This window comes from Phaenicophaeus curvirostris, chromosome 20 (genome assembly GCF_032191515.1).
Source record: "Phaenicophaeus curvirostris isolate KB17595 chromosome 20, BPBGC_Pcur_1.0, whole genome shotgun sequence".
Taxonomy (NCBI): domain Eukaryota; kingdom Metazoa; phylum Chordata; class Aves; order Cuculiformes; family Cuculidae; genus Phaenicophaeus; species Phaenicophaeus curvirostris.
Genome location: NC_091411.1, coordinates 8,575,756 through 8,600,084, shown reverse-complemented (window position 1 = coordinate 8,600,084; position 24,329 = coordinate 8,575,756). Strand labels below are relative to the sequence as shown.

General features: G+C 39.4%; 1 protein-coding gene across 2 annotated transcripts in view; it reads left to right on the top strand.

The window, feature by feature from the left end:
• Positions 1-24,329, top strand: part of SETX (senataxin) — a 28,458-nt gene extending 4,129 nt beyond the window's left edge. The window contains exons 6-27 of one of the 2 annotated variants that reach the window (XM_069873584.1): positions 1,404-1,623; positions 1,915-2,034; positions 3,050-3,221; positions 3,857-3,953; positions 4,828-8,670; positions 8,743-9,471; positions 10,330-10,435; positions 10,865-11,041; positions 11,705-11,934; positions 12,460-12,627; positions 13,171-13,327; positions 13,642-13,743; positions 14,197-14,309; positions 14,749-14,820; positions 15,617-15,766; positions 16,351-16,458; positions 17,328-17,515; positions 17,847-17,939; positions 18,527-18,691; positions 19,155-19,253; positions 21,706-21,793; positions 22,797-24,329. In XM_069873584.1, coding sequence (XP_069729685.1) covers positions 1,404-1,623; positions 1,915-2,034; positions 3,050-3,221; positions 3,857-3,953; positions 4,828-8,670; positions 8,743-9,471; positions 10,330-10,435; positions 10,865-11,041; positions 11,705-11,934; positions 12,460-12,627; positions 13,171-13,327; positions 13,642-13,743; positions 14,197-14,309; positions 14,749-14,820; positions 15,617-15,766; positions 16,351-16,458; positions 17,328-17,515; positions 17,847-17,939; positions 18,527-18,691; positions 19,155-19,253; positions 21,706-21,793; positions 22,797-23,540 — 7,941 coding nt within the window. In that variant the 3' untranslated portion in view covers positions 23,541-24,329. Of the gene's footprint in view, positions 1-1,403; positions 1,624-1,914; positions 2,035-3,049; positions 3,222-3,856; positions 3,954-4,827; positions 8,671-8,742; positions 9,472-10,329; positions 10,436-10,864; positions 11,042-11,704; positions 11,935-12,459; positions 12,628-13,170; positions 13,328-13,641; positions 13,744-14,196; positions 14,310-14,748; positions 14,821-15,616; positions 15,767-16,350; positions 16,459-17,327; positions 17,516-17,846; positions 17,940-18,526; positions 18,692-19,154; positions 19,254-21,705; positions 21,794-22,796 lie in introns of those variants that run through there. The other variant, XM_069873585.1, reaches the window with a different exon arrangement.

Here is a 24,329-nt window from a genome sequence, read left to right as displayed (position 1 = left end):
TATACATATAAAAATAAGATTTCACTAGGAATATGGTTACTCTTGCTGAAGGAGAAAAGACTCTTCTTTTGCAGTAGATTCTAGAATCGCTTTACTGTTTGCATGTTTGGATGGTACAGATGTTCAACCAAACTGTAAATTTATGCCTTATACTTCCAAATGGAATTCTTCTTAAGCCTATTAATCCCCTTCTCCTTCCCTGTTCTTTTTCCATTCCTAGAAACTTTCATATTGTAGTAATATTCAGAACCTTAAAAGCTGAAAATGTGAGAATAGCGTAGTTACTTGCAAGAAGAGAAGCTCAGCAGTGTACTTCCTCTGAAACACCCTTTAATTGTCACTGAAATTTGTTGTTCCAGGGAGGTAATGTTGTGCTTTAGTGGACTTTTGCATTGTCCCACTACAGAATACACAATTCTGCAGCGGTTTTTTTTTTTTCTTCTGTATCTGAATCCATACAGGATATTTAATATTATAAAGGTGAAAAGTTCATTTGAAAGTGTAAACGTGAGAACTCCATTCCTTATGATACTCAGAAGTGTCCACTCATGCTAGTGTACATAGCAGAGACCGTTCTCTTTTTGAATCAATCTCTTGAAAATAACCAAAGGAGAAATTTTGGAGCACTGGAAAAGGTCTAGGTTGCAAGGCTTGAGTGACTTTGCAATTGCAGTTGCTACCAATGCTTCTATTTTTTTTTTGCGGGTAAAAAAAGCTTTAAGAGATTACAAAAAAGACCTGACTTTCTCCAGGCAGTAGAGGCATGCCTGCCTACTTTTGATGTGAGTTCCTACCAGTTTTTTCCTACCGTATTTGGCGCAGCTTTGGGGAGTCAGGTTGCTGTGGCTGCTGGGCGGGTTGCAGCTGTGCTGTTCCCAAGAATGGCTTACTTAAACACCAGTGTGAAGTACAAAATTTCAAGTTGTCCTAAGAAATGGTAAAGGACTGAATAGTCTCGTATTTTACACTGTAAGCTTCCTTGGTAGAGGTCGGAGAATGATTCCACCAGAACAAGAAATGGCAGGTGTCCTGTAGTGACAGCACAACTTAACGTCTGTGTTTGCAGCATATGGTTATTGAAGCGCTAAATATTGGTCAATAAAGTTTAAAGAATGTAAAGATAGTACAAACCCAAATACTGCCCCTTTCTCATGTGAATCGCAAGGAGATTTACTTTTATATGTTACCATAATTTTTAACTTGTTATCAACGTCATCTCCTAGGTATAGTAAATATGTTTCTAAGGTTATTTTGGAAAAAAGACTAACTCTTGCAATTATGAGACCTTGCTTTAGTAAAAATACACTTTTGTCCTGTTTGTAGTAGCAATGATTCCTAACCTTACAGCATTGTAGTACTGTTTATTCTTTTTATTGATACGTAACTTCTGTTTTGATCCTTAGGTTCGTCGATGGGCCATTGTAACAGCGAGGAATTTAGGGAAGGTTGACAGGGATGATTACTACGACTTAAAGGAAGTGCTAACTTGCTTGTTTAAAGTTATTGAGTTGGGACTTTTTGATAGTCCAGATATTTACAGCTCTTCGGTGATTGAAAAGGGTAAACTTATCCTTTTGCCTTCTCATTTATATGATACTTCCAACCACAAGAACTATTGGCTAGGTGAGTATTTATAATCAGAAATGAATTTGCATGTGTGATTTCTTCTAAGCAATTCTTTCAAGTTAGAGCTCTACTGTTTCTTAGGTGCTGCTTATTTGGGGGCATATCAGATGGGAAGTTTGAATGCTGATGCAAATGCAGTAGTGAAGTAGTGCTTAGTTTCATGTTGCTGCTGATTTCTTTGGTCAAGTATAACACTGGTAATGGCATTTGGAAAATGATCCTTGATTTAGTGGAAATTAGAACAAATGTTTGCAAATATACGGACAGTTTGTTTTGTTTTTTTTGTAGGGATTTGTATGTTGCTGTCAGTGCTGGAAGAACAAGCTATGGAGTCCTTGTTGCTGGGCCTAGACAAACAAAATGACTTCATGCAGTCTATTCTTCACACTATGGAGAAAGAAGCAGCTGGTAACTAATATTGACTGCTGAGGTTAAGGCACTCAGCCTATTTTTCGTCTTTATCGAATGCCCTTGTTTAATTGAGTGAATTCATTGTAGCGTAATGCTGAGGTGATTTTAACTATGGTTTATTTATCTTCTGGAAGATGGCCCGTATTACACGATATTCGGGCAATGCTGACAAATACTGGAAAGCTACATTGAAACGAACTCTTAAGTGGAGAAGAGGTGTCAGTGCTTTGCATAAGGATGGCTTGGAGTTTCTGAGAGGACAAATATATAACTTCTACTGTATAGTGTTCACTTAATGTACAGGTTATATGGGAATGCACATTGCACTGTAGCATGAAGTTTGAATTTTGAGTCCCAAAACAGAGAAACACCTTCTGAACTACCATGGCTTGCTTAAAATGTGACTTTTCTGTCCATCTGTTTTAAGGAACCCCTTTTGCAGCCGGGAATTTAGACTAATAGGTCTTAGGCCATCCTTGTAGCCCATGTGCCATGGCGTAGTCTGGGAATGGCACATGAGCTCGAGACCAGTGCTGCCTCTTAAATGATGAGATATTTATTAGTTTGGTATATTTGTTGAGTATGTTGATGGTACTACCTTATATGCAGAAGGAAGAACACACTTGAAGGAAAACCAATTGCTTCTAGCTTAAATTTGAAGTATAAATTGTCAAAGTTATGTAGGTTATACCCACTTAGAACACCACTGCAACAATCAGTGTGGAAGAATCCATGTCACGGAGTTGGGAATTGTTAGTCCTAATAATCCAGGTTCCTGTTGATTTATGACTGCATAAGGAGCAGTGTTTCTCTATGCAGATAATTGAGTTTGACCTTTTTTTTATCCTTTTTCTGGATTAAAAAGTATAGTCGCAACTTATTAGATTACTTATCTTTCTGTTAGAGTTTAAGAAAAATCGATGAATACCAACTGCTGTCAACTTCAGCGTAGTCTAAGAATGTACAGGACTCCTGACTTTCAACTCTTCCCAATATTACTGTTATGTTTCAGATGATTCTACTGACCCCTTCTGGCCAGCGCTGCGTTGTTTCATGATTATTTTGGAGCAGCTCGGATCTAAAGTATGGGGTCAGCTTATTGATCCTGTCCAAGCCTTTCAAACCATTATCAACAATGAGAGCTACAACAATGAAATAAAAAATATACGCAGTAGCTTTAAGAGGTCAGTTTTTTTAAGAGAGTAGAACAGTTTTATGATTTTAATACCAGGCAGTGTAGTAGCCTGGTCTTGGTTTTCTTGTCAGTGCTTCCTTAATTTGCATGGGGGGAGGGAGTTGGCAAGTAAAAATATCAGATATTGCTGATTTCAAGCAATGAAAAGGGGAAGTAGGTCTCCTAAAACTGTAAAGTTCTTTCAAAATATATATGCTCACTTCTTTTTGACTACTGTGATGTCTGTTACACCTTTCAAGATGGTTTTTTTCCAGAATCAGGAAGACTGCTAATGGCTTAGTGCTTATTTAGTGCTGTAGCTAACTTAAGTTCTTTGAAGATGGCTATACATAGAAAATTCAAAGAAAATTGAGTTATTTTGAGTATTGGTTATAGGCAGTCAAATCCATGACTTAGTAGAAGGCTCTCTTTCCTGAGACAGTCGCTTACCCTGTCTCTTACAAGCAGGGCAGAACAAACTCTACAATTTTAAACATATCTTTTTGTATGTATGTTTTATCACTGACAAGTTCCAATAGTCACATGGTCAGTAAATGAAAAGTGAAATCTATGTCTTGGCCAGCCGGCTTTCTGCTAGTTTAAGTTAGTTGTGTGGAATCTATAATGATTGGTGTTTCTTTTTAGGACAAAATCTGAACCCGAGTCAGACTATGGTGACAGTGATGACATGGTTACTTGCAGTCAGATGGTATATAATTATAACACGGAAAAGTCTCAAAAGGTATTAAGAAAATATGTTATTTCCTTGTTCTTTGAGTTCTGATCAGTGAATGACATTGTCAGTTTAAACCATGTATAAAATAGGGAGGGGAAGGTTTCTACTAGTAATGCTGTAAAGAAAAGATATTAAATAATGTATGTTCCTGTTGTGTGCCTTAAATAGCAACCAGGCTGATCACTTCTTGTTTACCTGGTACTTTCAGGCTGTAAGGGGAAAGAAGGATGTGTTTGTGAATTAGGTGGAGATGGTATTAAAGCCCAAGGATTCATATCGAGGTTGAAACAAACATTGGTACCTCAATAAAAGTCTGTATTCCATTTAAAAGACGAGTTACTGATTTGAGTTCTTGTGGTTTTACTTTTTGTTTCTCAGTATTCTAAACTAATGTATTGAGTATGAAATAATGAGGTATGCTTTGATATACTTCCAAATTTTAGACCATGTTCCAAAATGACACGGTTTTTTTTTCTTATAAAGCAGAACAAACATTTGTGAATGTGTTCTCTTGATGTTGGTGCCTTGTATTTATTCAATGCCTTTTAAAGGCTTTATGCGTGTGTTTATCTGTGGTTAAATTACGTCAGCATAACATCTTTGGATGGTTTCACAGTGGCTTTTAAAGGAAGTACTGCTTTACATTGATTTAATAGGTTACATTTTAGGAAATGAGTTTCTTCTATGCGTGTTGATTTGATCTTAATTTTTTGTATTTTTTAATTTAGATTTTAACTTGTATTAGGATATCAGAGGTGCTGTCATTTAGTCAACGTATATTTGAAAGAAAGTAACCTTTATGGCTAGAGAGAAAGCGCTGTCAGATTGAACTGTGCAGATATGCATAAAGAGGATGATGTGTGGTGAATTTCTTTTTCAGGATACTGGATGGAAGACTGCCATTTGTCCAGACTACTGCCCCAACATGTATGAAGATATGCAAAACCTCGCCAACGTGCTTCAGTCTGATATTGGCAGAGAAACGCGTGTCCATGACAGCACATTTCTGTGGTTCATCCCTTTTGTTCAGTCACTCATGGATCTTAAGGACTTGGGTGTAGCATATATAGTAGAGGTCATCCACTACCTTTGCTTGGAAATCAGAGAGATTCTCAGCCAGAGAATCCAGCAGTGTGACAAAATCTCTGAATTTTTCCTCCTGATCTTGGTGTCTATCATCGAACTACACAGAAATAAAAAGTGCCTTCATTTGCTATGGATTAGCTCCCAAGAATGGGTAGAAGCAGTGGTCAGGTGTGCTAAGCTTCCAGCTATAGTATTTACACGGTGCACTGAAAAAGCGTCTGGACACTATGTGAGAGGTTCAGCAGCAGCATCTTTACAAGCTTCGAATTCTGTGCAGCACGCCTGTGTGCAGCTGATACGCAGCCTTCTTAGAGAAGGCTATCAAATTGGGCAGCATGCTGTTTGCAAGCAATACCTAGACAAACTCAACCTTTTTCTGCGAGGAAATCTATCTTTAGGTTGGCAGCTGAACGTCCAAGAAACCCAGGAATTACAAATGTGTTTAAAGCAAGTTATAAGAAGTATAAAGGACAGAGCATTGCGTACCCCTCCACCTGCAGGAAACAATGCAAGGTCTCCAACTTTTCCTGCTGTATCTATAAAGCAAGAGAAGGGTGTATGTGGTGATGAAGACAAGATGAACGTGCATGGCAGAGGTGACCTTTGGTCACTGTTTGCTGGCATATCAAAAGAGGTTGGAGGTGAAGGTTGTCAAGAGAACCTTTTCCCTACAACAAAGAGTGCCCAGGAAGAAGAATGTAGCGATGCATCTGAAAGGTCAAGATCTTGGACCTCCACGATAGGCCTCTTGAATATTAAAAAGGAACTTAATGACACAGCTCAGGAATATGAGTGCCCACAGAACTCTTCAGCCACAGAAGTGTGTGGGAAAGCTCAGGAAAATAGGAACAATGATCTTGTGGCTGGGGAATGCGATACTGAAAAGCAGTGCTTTAATCCAAATGGCCAGCATTTGGATTTCAGAAGTGGAGGGTTGGAGAACAAATGTGAAGCAGAGGACACAGCACCAATGCATATGGCTGCTCGAAGGCGTATTGGTTCTCCAGAACATGTTTATGGCTCAGATGAAAAGGAAAGCAATAAGTCTTCCAGTTCCTCTTTGAAGTTTAAAGTAGATGCACATAGGCTTACAAATTTGAAAAACAAGCTACAGAAAATTGGATGGCCTTCAAAAGCATTGCAACCAGGGAGGCCATGTGATTTGAAAAACTCCAGTTTAGCAGCAGGTGCTTCAAAAACAGAGGCAGAGCAACGTAAGTTTTGCACTGGCTATCTGTGCACAAGCAAAGTTTGTCATAAGCGTCAGGGAGAGAGTACTGTAGGTGAAAATGAAATCTCTATTGATGCTCCATCTTCAAGGAGTTGTGAAAGTACGCAGGGGAGAAGCGTCAACAATTCTTTTCAATCCAGACTCATCCCCAGTAAACAGATATCCAAAGAAACACCTCTAGGTTCCTCCAGCTCCTTTAAAAATGAAGCTGGTGTGCAGGAAAAGGGAGATCACGGTATTTTGCTTGGGGGGATTGGCGACACCTTACTGAAAAAAGTATCCACTGAAGAAAAATCAAGTTCATTGTTGAAGACTGTGTTTAAGACAGAAATTGATATGCAAACTTCAGACCAAGAACAGGCTGATTTAAATGACTTGGGTAAATGTGACTGTAGAGGTCAAATTTCAAAGACATTTTCTTTGGATAAAACTTCAGCAAGTGGTTGTGTTTTATCTAGCTTAGAAAATAAGAGGGATACAGCCAACCCTGTTGCTCAGATCAGGCCACTGCCAGTGAAGTGTGAATCAAGTGACAGGTTGTTCAAATTCTCAGAATACTTCAAGAGAGAAAACAATTCAGTGGGGAAGAAAGAAGAGGATTTTGTGATGGTGGTTTCTGAAGATGATACTGTAGCGGATTCCCAGGTTGATAAAGAACTTGGTAAATTATCTTTAGCTGCGTATGCCAAAAGTGTCAATTTCCCCTTTGACTCAAGCCAAGAAAGCTCAGTACACCATAATGTGTCTGATATTAAAAGGAAAGTGAAAGGTGCTGTAAGATCTTCCAGTGATGGCCAAGGCACCAGGTCTCCCTGTGATGCAGATCGCTCTGACAATCGAGTCATTATAATTTCAGACTCTTCTGATGAAGAAAATGATGCGACTGACGAGTTAAAAAACCAAAAGAATGAAAATGTGTGTCCTGAAAGGCAGCCTTCAACTTCCAGCTGCACTTCTGATAGCGATATCAAAGTGGAGTCCAAGATGCCAAGCTCTCCCTCATCACTGGAAGATGTTGAAGACTGTGGGTCTCAGTGCTTCGAATTTGAAACAAAAGGTGATGTCTTTTCATTTTGGCAAGATACTCAAGCGTATTGTATGGAAGCAACTCAAGAGTATAAACAGGGTCAAGTTTCAACATCAGCTGATAGTAGTGATTCATATGACTTACTGAATGATCACACAAATGAATTGGGTTATGATATGGATTACATAAGTGATGATACCATGGATGAAGAAGCAAATTTGGTAGAAAAGCGGGTAGAAAATATTTCTCATCAGAAAGAAGCTGATAATACAAAGGAAGTAACTAAAACAACATTGCAAGAACCTACTAGAAAGGAAAATGCAAAGGATGAACTGGAGCATTTTGCAGACAGAGGAGCTGTTCCTAAAGACTTCACCCTGGACTCCAAATTGACTGAACCCAGAGCATCTACATCTAACATCTCGTTAGCTTCAAAGTTGGCCCTCAAGAAAAATAGCATGAGCCCACAGAAGACTATAGCTGAATGTAAGGTAGCAAGAACTATTACAAGAAGTCCTAAAAAATCCCCTCTTAAAACAGCACAAAATAAAAAACTGCTTCAAAGTGTGTCAAAAAATTCTCAATTTGGCAAGTCGATGCCTGCTGTGGTTCCTCCAAGGAAAGTTCGGCAGCGTCCTGTACCAGCATCAACCGTAGAAAAGCTTGGTCTGAAGAAGGGACCCCGCAAAGCATTTGAATTATCCCAGCGCTCTTTAGAAAGCGTAGCTCTACTGCGCAGCCACGGTAAAGCTGCAGGGAGAGTTGGGCTTGCACAGAAACGGAAGAGTAAACTAATTGCTCCTCAGAATTTGTCTATAAAATATAATAAAAAATTGCTAGCCTGCCAAGACCTTCAGTATTTAAGGCAGACAAGGCCCAAAAAAAGTGTCAGAGAGAGAAATTCTGCAGGAAGTTCTGAGAGTAGAAACAAAAGAGTTAACAAAGTGGATGCAAAATCTGAGAAACGAAAGCCTGAAAGTTTTGAACCGGCATCAGCTGAAAGATCTGTTGAAAATCAAAGAGGTGAAAAAAAGGAGGAGTCTGTTTGTCTCTTTGCTGGTAAGAGCAAATTTGAAAGCCTCTCTGTGGAGGAGATGCGTGTCTCTAAAATGCCTAGTTCTTCAGTCTTGAACAGAAAATTGAAGGATGACAGTATGACAGTTCCGCCTGTACCTGTGGATTCAGGTCTTTCTTCTACTGCGCTTGGAGATGATAAAGGTGAATCTAAAGGAGAAGGTTGCGTTGTCCAGCCTGAGTGTGAGAATGCAGCTTCAAAAGAAAATGGGGGTAAGGCAGATGAAAACAGTGAAGATGATGATGATCTGTTTTTAACTCAGTTAGATCCTATAGATATGGAATTATGTTCCCAAGAGGAAAGTGTTCAAGATACTACTGTAGATACTGATAAAACAGAGGAAATGGATACTACTGTAGTTACTGATAAAACAGAGGAAATGGATACTACTGTAGATACTGAAAAACCAGAGGAAATGGATACTTCCGAAAGCCTTCAGCAGAATGAATCCTTGACTGTTGTGAAATGTAAGTACATAGACTGTACGGAAAAAGTGGAAAAAACAGGAGAGTGCTGCAGTAAGCATTCGGCCACCAGCTCAGAAGCAGATCACGTGTTTGCCAAACCCCTCCTGCCACTTTCTACACCAAGAAAGCCTTCCACTACCAAAATTTTCAGCCCAGCAAGTTCTTCACGGAATGCAGCCTTCAGCAGGGATCTCGAAGATGTTAAAAAGCTACCACCAGCTTCAAAAAGCAAAGTGAACGCAGCAAAACCTGTGCTGGTGAGGCCACCAATTGCAAAGACTGTACCAACAGGAAATCAAACATGCAAGCTTCCAAGTTCCAGTAATGTACTTCAACCTCATATTTCTAATAATATTTTCCAGTCACAAAATAGACAGAACAACAATGCTTCAGGTATTTCCAGGACGCCTGCCCGAGAAACGTATTCTTCCTTTCTTGGCGCTCAACAGCGTGATCATAGTATTTTTGTTAACGAAGTCCTAAAGTGGACGTATGAAATGTTTGCGAGCTCCAGCCAGTTCGGATGTCCAGGTCATCTCCTGCAGTCTATAGTAGCCTCTGTACCTGTCCAATTTCAGGGATACAATGACTATTTTAATACATTTTTCCCCTTGATGATGCTAAATGCCTTTGAAACAGTAAGTAGCTATCTGCCTCTTGGCTTGTTTTCTTCAACCCTAGTAAATTTTACCAAGAGTTTAAAAACTAGTGTATGTCCTCTCTTTACTGTCTGAAAATGTTCAGATGTAGGTTTGAATAGAAGAATGATTTGAGGGAAGGAATCTAGATGGTTACATTTCATTTTTGAGACTGTCAATGTTAGTCACCTCAGTGAAGCTTTTTTCTTTTCTACACTATTGTGGATACAGACTGAAAAGAGAGGTGGTTCTTCTTTCATTGTGCCATATAAAGCCTGCAACAGAAACCTTTGTTTAAGAAACTAAGGTCTTTCAATGACTGTAAAAAGAGGACAAGAACCTAATGGTTTGACTTATGTTGAGAGCTTACATGAGAGGGTAGGTTAGTTGGAGAAGCATTTTCCAAACATCTTAACTTTAACAGTTTATAGTTTAATAGCAAGAAAAGACAGTGTGCCTTCAATTAAAGCCTGTATGCTTTCAAGTTCAGTCATTGCATCATTTCTCCTGTAAAAATTCAGTAGAAAAGGAAGTCAATACCAGGGTAATACTGGTATTTTAAGGTGAAATTGTGAGGCAGGCAGAATCCACGCTTGTTTTCAAGAGCTTTGTAAGAAAGTGCATTAAATGGGGGGTGGATGGGGAGGAAGCCCTTTCATTTGCCCTGTATGTGTTTATATGTACCATGATGCATATACTAAAAAAAGAAATGGGCAAGACATTTCCATGTCTTGTACTTGACAGTGTGCTAGCTTTTTTTTAGTTCTGCTTAGTATGCCCTCTGAGTAATAATAAGCTGTTCTTCTGATGCCCCAAACCCATCAACGAATTATTTAGCTTTTACTTTCCAACATGTAGCTGGCGCAGGAGTGGATAGAAAACCAGAGAGTAAGGCAGCAGAATTACCACTTCTGCTTGCAGAAATTCTATGCTGACGTTGGATACAATACAGCAGAGTGCACAGGTAAGAGTGTTTTTTATAAAACTCTCTTCTCATTTCCAAGTAGGCAGTGCCTGATAATGAGCTAGCACTTTTAGTAGCATTTTTTTATTTGCTCTGGATACAGAAAGAATCATGAATTTGCTGTTTCACAGAATACACGTAACAGAAATGCTTATTTTTGCGGGGAGTTTGTACCTTAAGTGTTCAGTACAGAAAGTTATTTAATTGCTGTTGGAGTACTTGACTTGCTCCAATTTTATACAGTGCTATGTTCAGGTTTAAGAATGCAGAACAGAGTTAAAACTCTTTGTAGTCTTTTAATGGCTTTAAAAGTTAACAGATGGATATTTCTGAAGTACATGCAAGATGTTAACTGTATTTCTACAGTCAGAAGGTAATTGTAACCATTGTCCTTTTTAATGTTCTAATTTTAAAATATATTCTGGGTAGCCAATTTTCGAGAAAGTGATTTGGCAAGGCAGCTTCATCCAAAGGAGTTTGACTTAATCTTTTTCGTGGTCCAAAAGAAAAAAGACACCTTTGGGGAAGAAAATGAGGTGGAGAACAGTATAGTGAGTCAAGTTGGTCTTGTGAAACGATTTTCTCGTGGATCTGGCTGTTCATCTGGTAAGTAAATGGGATTGAAATAAAAGAGGTACTATTCTTGGTGCGGTAAAATGCATCTTCATAGCTGGCTGTTGATAACGGTAACATACCACTTACCTCAGAGGAAATGGGATTGTTTTTCTCCTGTGGTATGTCTGTTCCATGCTAGAAGCTTCATAAAAATCCAGGAACTGAAGCTGCAGACCTGCTTTCCATGCATTTTTCCAGGGACTTCCTTCAACACAGATGTTAATGCTTTGTATAAGAACAGAAAGTAATGATTAAATGCTCTGTGTACACCTTTGGGAGTGCGTTCCTGTGAGATACGAAGTGCCATAAACATCCATGCTCTCACTGATCAAAAGTTTCTCTATCTCCTGTAAATGAAGTAATGAATTACCAGGATTACCAAGTATAGGGATTAGTGCTGCCTGGTCTAAACAGTGATCTGATTTGTTTTACAGGGCATGGTTGTGGGGGTGTTTTTTTTGTTTATTTGGGTTTTTATTTGTTGAGGGGGTAGGGGTTTGGGGTTTTTTCCAGAATATTCTTGGTTCCCTAATAGAAGGCAACACCTGCTTCTGGTGTATTTTTTTGAGTGATCTGTTTGAATGTCTTTCAGTTAACAATTTGGATATTCTGTGAATTAACAACTTGTGCGTTTTTTTTCTCTGCTTTTGATAGGACAAAATGAACAGCATACCACCTGTTACCTTTCTCTGTATACTAGAAGCAATTTGTCATTCTTCATAAATAAACAAGTGAAGTGTGTGGTGGTTGGCTCCCTGGTGGCCGTAAACCGAACGTTCAGAGGTCTGCTACTATTGAGCAGGAGTCCCCTGGCTAAACCCATCATAAATCCAAGTTACAACGACTTCTGTCCTAGAGATTTGCTCCTAGCTTCAGGAAGTGCTGTAAGTCCTGCAGCTAGAAGTGATAGGGATGATATAGTGGACATTTGGATCTCATAAGTTTTGCAGAACTGGTTTTGCGTGCTGTTTTTTTGAGATGGCCAAGTGCAAACAGACAAGTTTCAAAAGCACTGACTCACTGTGCTTTTCAGAGTTGGTTGATTGAGTAGATGGAGACAAGCCTGAATTTGCTCAGGTGTTTCTTCTCTATTGACATAGATATGCACTGCTGCACTTGAAGCAGCTTTCGGTTTCTTTTCCATACTGCTGAGATGTCTGAGGAAACAAGGCGTAGTATGGAAAAGGTAATGTAAAATAAAGCTGTAAACAAAACTTTCATTACAGCTTTCAAGTCAGGATTGGGTGTGTGTATAGAGCAAACCTAGAATCAAAAGCTTCTGCGCCCTTCAAGTTTTTGAGTCATAGCTAAAGGGATAGGGGATGATACTCTGAAAAAATCTAAAATGAACATGGAAGGTTTGATCAACATTAAGTAATTAATTGTTTTTTTCCCTTCTGTTCCTTCAGGCATCGGATATGAATGAATACAATGAAGATCAAAAGAGAGCCATTGAGACAGCTTATGCTATGGTAAAACAACATCCGGGGCTTCCCAAGATTTGCCTCATTCATGGACCACCTGGAACAGGAAAATCAAAAACTATTGTTGGACTTCTGACTCGTGTTTTGAGCGAAGTAAGTGAACTTGTTGTGACCGTCATGCTGCTGTGTGGTTTCCCAGTGGAAGTTAATGATAGCAGAAACAAAATGGAAGTATAGTATTGATAATTATTGGAGGTGTAATTCCTTAAGCTGACTTAATTAAATGTGTACTGTAGTGGATGTGAAGGTGGAAGTAATAAGTTGGACATCGTGAAAAATATTTTATGGAACTTAAAAAGTAAAATCAAGAAAACATGCACAATCAGTAGTTTAAATGCTTTTTAGATAAAAAAAAAAACCCTGAACATTCCTTAATGCATCAAAATAATATTTGGCCTGTACCATTTAATGTTTTTCGTATTAGATTCTGTTATATTGATCAAGTGCGTCATTGTTGAAGGGAATTAATGCAAATAGTATTAATACATTTGACTTGTTACTCAGTGTAGGACATGCCTTAAGAGACATTCAAGCACGAGAGTCCCCATACTCTGCATGGTGATTAAGATGGAAAAAAAATCACAGATGGAAACTATCTGAAGAAACTGTTCTGGTTTATTGTTAATTAATCCACAGAACACCAGGAATGAGAAGGGAACTCAAAAAACAAATTCCAAGATCAAGCCGAACCGGTTTCTTGTTTGTGCGCCATCAAATGCTGCTGTTGATGAACTCATGAAAAAGATCATCCTTGTATTTAAGGGAAAATGCCGGAACAGACAGGAGCCTTTGGGTATGTTTATTTTAAAATTCTGTTTGTGTTAAATAGGCAAAACATGAAGGAGAAACTGCAGCAGTTGGTTACACAGAATGCTTGTATGCTACTCTAAGCAGCTTTTTTTCTCTTGCAGAACATCACTGGTGCATCCTCATACTGTTAATTTTAATGTGCTTTTACTAAAAGGTATATTATTTTTTTTAAAGGAATTGCATTTTGTCTTTATAGACACTAACCTTTTCCTCACTGTTAGTTTCAGTTTGCCAATTTAAGTACTCCTTAAAGATTGGAACAATCTAAAAATATTTTGACTCTGATTTTGTAACCAGGGAATTGTGGTGATATCAACTTAGTGCGAATGGGTGCTGAAAAAGCAATCAACAGTGAAGTCCGAGGATTTAGCCTGGATAAACAAGTTGAACACAGAATGAGTAAGTAATCTGCAAATCAGACTTTTCTTCAGGCTTCAGTGTTTTGCATTTGGGACTGTGTCCTTTAAGAAGGAAGATCTGGTGAAAAAATTTTCTACAATAGTGCTTCATAAGCATTGTTTTTCTCTGTCTTAGTGGGAAAGAGTCATACGTATGGCCTAAAATCTAAAGAAAACCAAAGAAATGCTTGCTTCTTTTTATTTATTTAAAGAAATTATAATAAGTACATGCTAAAGTAATCTTTTTTAAGCAACGCGGCTTTGCGTAATTTGAGAGCTACAGTTGGAACCAAGTCTCATTTTACAAGATAGGAGCTCAATATGAAAAGGGAAAATACAGCAAAAAATTAATTTGTCTTTGTTCTTACTAACTTAAGGTGTGTGACTGAGAGCAAGTGTTACTGCAACCTAGTTTTGCTATTCCTCCTGTATGTTTTTCTTTGTGTTACTATAGGACGAATGCCAGCTAACTGTGACCAAGATATTCAGAAGAAAAAAGCAGCTCTGGATCGACAGTTGGATGAGCTGTCTCGTCAGCGTGCCATGCACCGATGTGAGAAGACAAAGGTAGTAAGATAGTAGTATTTTAATCCTGCTTGTGATTTTTTTTTGTCTTCATAACTGAATCCAAAGAGTAAAAGAACTCTTCTTTTTAATGCCATCTCTGAACATTAACTGTCTCTTCACCTGCTTTTTCAACTGCTGGAGGAACTTTGGTTAGCACTGTGAGAGGGAATGAGGACCTTTACTTCAGGATTTGGGGTTTTCTGTCTGTTTATACTGGCATTTTCAGCAGATCAGAAATGCGATGTTAAGTATTGTGTATGGAGAGTCTAGATATCCATTTTTGAAGAAATGGATCAGCTTTTTCAGATGTGTTTGACATTAAGACAGTCTGAACAAGTCTAAATGTTTAGGAAATGAGGGTATGGGAGGAAAAAGATACATGCAATATGTTTGTTCATTATTCCTGATATTTGTATCATTTTTCTCCCTCACTATCCAGAGTCAAATGTTAACTGATGAAATTGGCAGACTTTCAAAGGAGAGACAACAGCTTGCTTCTCAACTAAAAGAGGTCGGAATTTCTCTTTAGGGCAGCTCTCTAAAAAACCTCAGCTTATTTATGTACTTGGTATCCTTTAATTGTGGTGGAGTTTTGGTTCTGATGTGGCTGGGTATATTTGTAAAGTAGTAGCTAAATAAAGATTATAAGCTGAATAAGTTATGGATGGCCTGGTGTGAAATCCAGGTGTGCTCTGCATATTGCAAAAACCTGGATGGGAATATTCACTCTTAGAGTTATTTTTAAATGAAAGATGTAATTGGGAAAGAAGGTAATAGAAACATGCACATCCTTATGTTCTAGGATGTATCTTCATCACTACTTTCATGCCACCTAAAATCCTACTGGGACCGAGATGCTTTAAATGTTTCTAAGTAAAGCAACAGTTGGAAGAATTGTATGTGGAAAGAGATAGGTCCGAAAGTGGAAATACCACCCTGATAGTAAACCAGTTATTAAGGCTGAGTAGCACAAATCATGAGATGAATGAAGGTTCTTCTTTAATAAATATATGCTGACTATGAATGATCGTGTAGACTGGCAGGCACAAATGTGATGGCAAACTAAATTTTGCTGAAAGTTACTGTGTCTGCAACCTTGAAGGTAGCGTAATTTAGACAGGAAGTAACACTTCAGTTAAGCAAACTTGTAACTTTCATTTGTAAAAATGGGGATAGTTTTGTTGGGGTGATGCATTATGCGTGATCTGTTTGGCAGTTAGAGTTGTCCAGGCAGTTAGAAATTGATCCAAGTAGTTCAAGAAAAATAAAATGAGAAGAGGAGACATGGTGTCCTGTTGTTCTTGAAGGTTCGGGGGCACTCTCAGAAAGTACAGGCGGATATCATCTTGGAGTCCGACATCATCTGCTGCACACTGAGTGCGAGTGGAGGAGTTCTGCTGGAATCTGTTTTTGTGCGGCAAAGACTTGATCCTTTCTGCTGTGTCATTGTGGATGAGGTCAGTAAAGCTATTTGGACCTACAGCATGTTCCACCTCTGATGATCTGTGTTGTTTTCTGCTTAAGCTACTTGTGATTGTTTGGCTGCTGATGGAGGACTGGCTGCTCCATCCCCACCTTTTAACTAATAACCCACCTATCCTGCCAAATAAAGCCATAAAAAGAAAGCATAACTTTTAATTGCTTCTTTTTCTGCCTTGTTTGGTGCTTTGATAACAGATGATTTTTATTAAAAATAATGGCTAAAGTGTGGGTCTTGCTGTGGAAGTTTCCAGAGGACTGGGTTCTGTTTGTCTGTTTGGAGAGATGCTTAATAAAATCTGGAGCTTTTTATTAGGGAAAATCTTGTCTTTATCTCTCTCTCTTTTTTTATTTTTTTTTTTTTTAAAAAAAAAACACCTTAAAAAGTTTTGGGTTTTTTTTTAAAAAAACCTTAAAAAGTGTTTTGTTGTTTTTTTTTTTAAAAAAAAACCTTAAAAAGTATTTCCGAGTTATTCTGACTCTGTTACAGGAAATCTAATGCAGTTCCCTCCGCTCCTTTGCTTACAATTTCTACTTTTTGTCCTGTTGGCTTATACAAAAGGCAGGGCAGTCCTGTGAGATTGAAACACTGATTCCACTGATCCATCGCTGTAATAAACTTGTCCTTGTTGGAGACCCCAGGCAGCTCCCTCCTACTGTAAAATCGGTGGTAAGTGTTTAGACTGTTTTTTCATGCTGCCTATTGGATATAAGAAGAGTATTTAGAAAAATGCTTAAAAGGAGAAGTCACTTTAATATCAGATCATGATGTGTGTCAGATAATGAGTTTTGCCTTGCCAAGTTTAGTCTCTGTTACATGGAGACTGTATCAATACTGCCTTCAAATGTGTGACTAAAGCTAAAACAGGTGTGTGAGTGCAACCTCTGTAGAATTTCCTGGTGTAGCTTGAAACCGATTTCATGCACCATACAGAATAGCTGTGGTAACACAAGCTCCAGTGCAGCTCAGCATTTGGTTTGTGATGGACATTGTATTGCAGCAGTCTCTGTTATTATTTCAGTATGTGACTTCAGTCATTGTCATGTTCCTTAAGGAACAGAGGGTGAAGGTTACCTGTTTGTACGGAGGCTTCTTCACCCTATGGATGTGTTTTAAGGACATATAAGAGCACCTGGTATCCAACAGAGGGATTGTTTTAAACATCTGATAAAGAAAGGGTGAAAAACAGACTGGCTTCCCTAGAAGGGTGAATTGTCTTCTCATTTAACAAGATCCCACCTGGAAGATCTTGCTTTTCGTTATTGTTGATGCTTGCAAGCTTTTACTGGGTTATGACTCGCAAAGGAAAGCTGTCTGGCTAAAGACTACACTGACAAAAATTGATATTTATGCAGGTCATCTCTGCTGAAACAGACTTAACACAAATAGAAAATTGAAGTGCAAGTAGTTGTCGTTTTGTCAGTGATTCAGAAGTTTAAAAAAAAATGTCGAATAGTTTTAAGTCCAAAAAGCAAATTCCTTTTATAAACTTGGCCCCTAGTTCCCCAGAATTCAGTCTCATCTTCTCCCTCTGGTAGGAAGCTCAGAAATACGGGTATGATCAGTCCTTGATGGCGCGCCTGCACAGACACCTGGAGGAGCAAGTGCAGAAGAATATTTTACGGAGCCTGCCAGTTGTGCAGCTGACTGTGCAGTACAGGATGCACCCTGACATCTGCCTTTTCCCATCCAATTACGTTTATGGCAGGACTCTAAAGACTGACAAGTGAGTGGTGCTCTGCTCTTCCTGAGTGAGGGTGTTTCATATCAGGATATTCTTTTGAGTCAAGAATGTTTGAGGTTGCGTTGAGGGCAGGGGAAATGCTTAATGGGAGAAAAAGCGCCGCCCATCTTTTGTGAGTAACTAAGTCACTTAAAATGGAGCATATGTACTGCTTAGAGTTCATTTTCAGGCCTCATGTGCGGTAGTGGTGAAAATTAAGGACTCTGGAAAAAGCTGAAAGTTGTTAGTGTTTGATAACCACGGTGTAAATAAATGTAGTACCGGTTTGCAGAATTTGTGTATCGTAACCTGGTGATAAAAATGTTATTTACAGAGCAGTAGAAGAGAACAGATGTTCTTCAGATTGGCCATTCCAGCCGTACCTTATTTTTGATGTAGGAGATGGTTGTGAGGAGCGAGACAATGAGTAAGTCCTGTATTCTACTCTGCCAAATCAATTTGCTGAGAATTATTTACTTGCAGATGAGTTGTTTTCTCTCCTTTATTGTTCCCAATATGCATTAAAGTAGCCAGAACTGCATTTTAAACTTGATTTGATTTTACAAAAAGGCAAGTGTTTTTGAGACTTTTTTTAGCTGAAACTGGTCTTGATCCTGATTTGACCATCTGGTGGATGCCAGTGAATTCCTACAATCTGTGCTAACTCCAGTAACAGTTGCTGATTTCCGATTTATTTTTTTTATCAATGATTTTCTTTTCATAGCTGTGTGCTGAGGTAGTGCCAGAAGGTGGCAGGCTCAGTCCTCTTTTGCCTGCTCTGTAAAGAAAGCACAGCTGTGTAGTTTTAAGGGAATGTGAAGTGCAGCCTTTCACTGATAACACTTCTCATTGTTACTGGCCCCTCGTCGGCCTGGTTGCAAAGTTCTTTGAGCTTCTGTGTCAAAGAGGCTGCAAAAGTTTAAGGCAGGGGCTCAAACTACAAACTAGACTGAAGCACTGAATTTGAAAGAGATGTCAAATGTATTTCTACTATTTCCATTCTGTCTTATTCAGCTCTTTTAGTAATCCTCAGGAAGTGAAGCTCGTAATGGAATTAATTAGGACAATTAAAGAAAAAAGGAAGGATCTGGGTGTTCGTCGCATTGGAATAATTACCCCCTACAGTGCACAGAAAAGGAAAATTCAGCAACAATTGGACAGAGAGTTTCAGAATAACAGGTAAAGAAACCATGAGGTTTCAAATGGGACTTCGCTCTTGTGTGTTTGTCCTTTGTTTATCCTTTTAAACTAATGGCGAAACCTCAAACTTTTCTGTACTGCTAAAATCTGTACTTTACAGGGGGTGTGCAAGCCTTTTGCTTCAAACAGGTGGGGCCTCTTTGTACCATTTCTTAGTTATTACTTGTATATGTGCTTTGATTGCATTGCTGTTCTGAATAAAGCTGACTTAAAAGAAAGCCTAAATGGACCTGAACAGCTTTTCAACAGCGATGCTGGCCTGAGAATAGCAAATTTATCTTTAGGTTCATAAGGTGAATCTTATCATATGCTGAAGCAGAAATTTACACTTGGGTTATTTTGACAGCTGATCATTAAGGATTGCATTTAGGCCATTTGCATCCATGTGTTGCTTAAAAATTCAACTAACATTTTAACAGCTTGCTAATTCTTTATTCTACAGCCCAGGAGAAGTGGACACAGTGGATGCATTCCAGGGACGAGAGAAAGACTGCATCATAGTGACATGTGTTCGGGCAAAGAGCACTAAAGGGTCAATTGGGTATGTTTCCTTTCAGTGGTGGGCAAATCCCATTTCCAGTAACACTTTAGTTACTTTTAATATGACCAGAAGAAAGTTGTTAGGAAAAAGTCAGCGAATTGAAGGGTATCTTATTACATGAATCGATGTTCCTAGTTTGAGATCTCTCAACAAAAGGGATGTGGAGATACTAACTATTGCGTTCTGCCTGGTGATGAATTTGCACGGCTACCTTAGCCTGTCAGTGTTTTGGTTTGGCAGGATTGGTCTTGGGAACTTGGCATTGTGCATTAGTACTGCAGCAGTTGTTTTTCTGAATGCTGCTCTCCTAAAATGAAATCCATTTTCTGTGACTGCCTCTGCTAATATGGTATTCTGTTTGTAAAAGCATTCTTAACAAGTTAAGATTGCAGATTTGATGATTTTATATGGGTTTTTCCTATCCGAAACAGTAGGAGCTAGGTGCTGGATATGCTGTTCACCCCCAGGCTGCTACAGCACTTGTGTTGATTTTGTTTCTGTAACTTATTGATCATTTTAGTTTAAAAAATGGTAGTGGAACTATGCCACCTAGTTAATAACTTTTAAGTTGGACTGTGGGAAGTCTGCTCACATAAACAAAAACCTTTGTTTCCACATACGAGCTTTCACTAAGCTAGTTACATTTCTCTGATACTAATTTTCTAATTGCAAGATAAAGTGCTTTTTTAGCTGTGCTGGTTCATGCTGCTTTGGGAAGAGACAATCCAGATCCTCTAGTAAACAACAAAGATGCTTTTTGGCAATTTCTTCATCTAGTTGATTGAGTTTGGAGACTGAAGGCAGCTAGAACCTGCCAGTTCCTTTGGCTGACACAGGACCTAACCTCTATCTCTTCTTTTGGAAGAAAGCTTTCCTGCTTACTGTGTTAAAGGCTTATGTATTAGAGCTTTGGCAGCACAATGCCTTAGGAGCCATACATACTGATGACTTGGCCATCTCTGTTTCAGGGTCAGGTCTTGTTGGCAAGGTGTGATAAGATACCTTACATCGCCCTTACCTGTTATCTTGTACCTGAGCAGATTATTTTGGTCTTCAAGGTTGCTTAGTCCAGCATTAAATTTGCCCTGAAAGTAAAAAATAAGAGGAGAAAATCTTACCAAGGAATGACAAAATATTTTTTTTCCATTCCTGAGAAAACTGTCTTGTCCTCTTTCAGTTTTGAAAGCTCTTAGGAATATTTAGTATTCTTTCAAGATTGCTTCTTTTTTCCTCGAGACTCAGAGAGCCATCTATGCTGATGGATCCACTCCTCTGGTCTGATTTCTGTCTCTTTCCTGCACTGCCCAAATTATCTGGGATGGCTCTGGAGCTTTTGCAGTCTTTACTGCAGGGATTGTGAATTTGCAGGTGAGCAGGTCTCTGCTGTGACCATGGTACCAGGCATTGGTGTTGGAACTGTTCAAACCAAGTTTGAACAATAAGCCCTAGTAGAAATCAACCTTTAAGAATACATGAAGAAAACATGAACGTTTGTTTGTTCAGGGTGCAGTACCTTGGTTTGTGATCCCATAAAAATATGACTTGACTATTTACATTGTACAAATACAGATTTTCATCTGCAAGCGTATACTTTTCACTCTTGAAGCATGACAAAGCAAAAGTCTTCCTTCACGTGCTTTCAGTGCAGGTCACCTTTAAAATAAAATATCCATGTCCAGTGTGCATTATTTCAGTATAAAATTTTCCTATTACTCGTGCCAAATGTTTCAGTTCAAGTCAAAAAGGAGCTTAAAGTCTTGATAGGTGAAGTGAGGTGGTTGTCTTCTGTACTTGGAGGAACATTTAAGGAAGCGGTGGTTTGCATTAAGAGGAGATTTGCTCTAAGAAAGGAAACATCAACAGCAAGAGCTGGAAAGAACTGGAATTCCCTGCAAGGTGTCAGGGTGGTTGTCATGGTTTTGAGCCTCAGGTGGCAACAAAGCCAGGCAGCACTAGCCGTAGTGGGCAACGTAAGAAACATGTAGCTGCTCACTCACCCCTCCCCTTTCTGAGTCCTGTTGGGAGGAGAATTGAAAGAAATGAAGGCAAAACTCATGGGTTGAGAAGGCAGGGATGAATCTTTTATCACAGAGGTGTTGTCACCATTGCAGATTGGCTCGGCCTTGGCCAGAGGCAGATCCATCCTGGAGCCGGCTGGCCCTGGCTTCTATCAGCTTCTCACAAGAAGCAACCCCAGTAGCATCCCCAGCTACCAAAACCTTGCTACGCACACCCAACACTGAGCAGAGAGAAGAAACACGCTTAACACAGAGCCCTTCGTGTAAGGCAGGGCTGCTGCTGCAGGATCTGGAAATGGGTTATGAACTGCTGCTTTCTCCGTAACTGCTTCTGTTATGTTCATTTCTTTGAAATTGAGTGTTTCTTTTTCTTGTAATGCTTAAGCCTCTTGGAAGAAGTACTTTTAGAAGCTTAGTTTTGTCTTGTCACCTAGGTTTCTGGCAAGTATTCAGCGCCTGAATGTCACAATTACCCGAGCCAGATTCAGCCTCTTCATCCTTGGGAAACTGAAAACACTTATGGTAGGTACAGTGTTAATTGAATGATCTTCTGTGATCCACTCTTAAGTCAGGTCAGGGTTGGGGGCATGAAAACCGTCCTTGAACTGCTCCTGTCTGTGAAAGGGGACCCTTTGCCGGTGTATTGCTAAATTAGTGCAGTCCAGGCTTCTGAAGGGTTCTCTGAAAGCTTTGGCTGTAACTGTCATAAAAGCTTTAAAAAAAACCCAACTGCCACTGTTTTCCTTGCTTCCAAGAAGGGAAGTTAGAAGTTACTCAGTAATTTTAGTAACTAAATTGTAATGCCATCCTTTACAATTCAAGTACGAGGGTTGTGAAAATCTTCTCTCTACTGGTAAGTTAGGATGATGGCGGAGATAGTTTCCTGCTTGATCCATACTGTTGCTCCAGCTATTGTAGTTGTTACTGGATACTTGAGCAAGGAAAATGATTTTGGAAAACCAAACTACCCCAAAACTTTACTTTTTTTGACACTACGTCATGTAGTCACATGATTTCTGAGGATGCCCTTTCAAACATGTGTTTTTGAAACAGAACTACATACTGGGGGGAGTACGGAGGTCCACTGGATGAGTAGCGAGTGCCCTTATGTAGATGTAATGTCTCGCAGTCCTTGGGTTTTAGGTTTTTATTCCCTTGGAATGGACGAGGGTGTTTGCTGCACCACTAGAGGGCATTAAAGCTGCGTTTCTGTTTTGCTCTCCTATGAAAGGACTTTTCTGGCCTTTATGAATATAGAAATTGTCATTTTAAGTAGTAGCTCACTGATAGTTGAAAGTACCTTCCCTGTGTTACAGCAGCCAGAGTGGCTATCGCTGTTTTGCAAGTGAAACATAAGATTCCTCCATTCCAGGAGGAACTTAACAGTAGTTTCCATGACAGTTGTGTCAGGTACCTTGATTAAAGGGGTTGTGCATCCTCTAACACCTCTGTCCATTCATGTTGATTTCTTTATGATAACTGTTTCTTCTTTGGGGGGGTGGGTGTATTTTTTCTTATTTTAAAGGAAAATAAAGACTGGTTTGAGTTGATCCAGGATGCTCAGAAAAGAGGTGCCATTATCAGGACATCAGAAAGAACCTACAGGAAAGATGCTGATAAGATTTTGAAGCTCAAGGCTGTGGTACAGCCCCCACCCAAACCAGAGGCAAAGAAATCTCTGCCCGCTGCTTCTTGCAGTAGCAAGAAGGGTGAGCTTGCAAGTCCAAGGGAGCCCAGCAGCCTGCGAGAGGGAGGCAGAGTGCCCCAGCAGCCGCAGAGGGCTCAGGCTGCAGACTCCAGGAGAGGCAGTGCCTCCACACCTGGGGAGGCCACAGTGCTACCTGATCAAGAGAAACCACGTGATCCAAGGCTGGCAAGTATGGCTAGTAGAACCGAAACAAAAGGGAAGGAGCAGGCCTCCAAAGACAGTAGTCGGTCAACCCAGAGCAATCCAGGATCAACATCACAGCAAGGACTCAATGTGTCCTCAGCCGCCAGGGATCACCCGTCCAGAATAGAAACTTCTAAGAAGCCCCAGCAAACAGTGAAACAATGCATTATGCCTTCCACGTCACCTCATGCAGCTCGACACGAGGGTGACTCCAGAGCTCCTGTATCAAAAAGCAATTCAAAAGCCCACAGTGAAGGGGGTCAAACTAATAGCAGTAAGCGGAACAAAGAATATTGTGTTGTAATGAGGAGAACATCAGAGGAATCGCCACAGAACACAGACTCAGATGGTGCCAAGAGAAGAAAGACTTTTCACTGACACCAGTATTGGCCGATTACTGAAAATCTATTCCTAGATTTCTTTCTAGCAGAGAGTGTGTTTTAAATTATTTAGCACAGCTGGAGCTCCCTTCTATTGATAGCACTGCTATCAGTAGATCCATCATCTTCCCACCCTGTCCCTAATGTGAAGGGGACTTTATACCTGACAGCTGATAGATTTGAGCTATGGAAAAGTTGGGTAGCTGCATTGCTTAGAAGAGCAGTGAGTTCTGTCATCTAGGAAGTTAAGCTTGTAAATGTTTAACATGTAATGTATATTTGTACAGTCTACAAAAATATTTTAAGATTTAATTTCGCAAATACATAGATTCTTGTTTCCTTGTGCAAATGCTGATTTCTTAGGGATGTCATTTATTTATGAAGAACCATAGCAGAAAAAAACCACTGACGCTACAAACAAAAATTTAAAAAAGCCAAACTTCTTTTTTTTCCTTTGTACTAGTAAGTCTAATTTATTTAATAGCAAAGAGTGACTGTTGAAAATGTGGTAGCATTGATTCTTCCTCATGCTCCACTAGTGATTCAGGAAAGACTGAAGGCATATGTACATTGGTTGAATGGAGATAATTTACTACTTTTGTACATTTTACTGCCTGTTTTTATAGGAACAGAAGAGCTTTTGTTTCTACAAATGTGCCTTGAGTTCTGCTCTTGCTGCTGCTTCATCAGTTGGAATCCTTTTCTTGTTGCAGTGGAAACACAAACTGCAGTTGGAAGCCTCTGAGGTCTGTTTGGTCCCAGTGAGTCCATGTGATGAATAATCAAC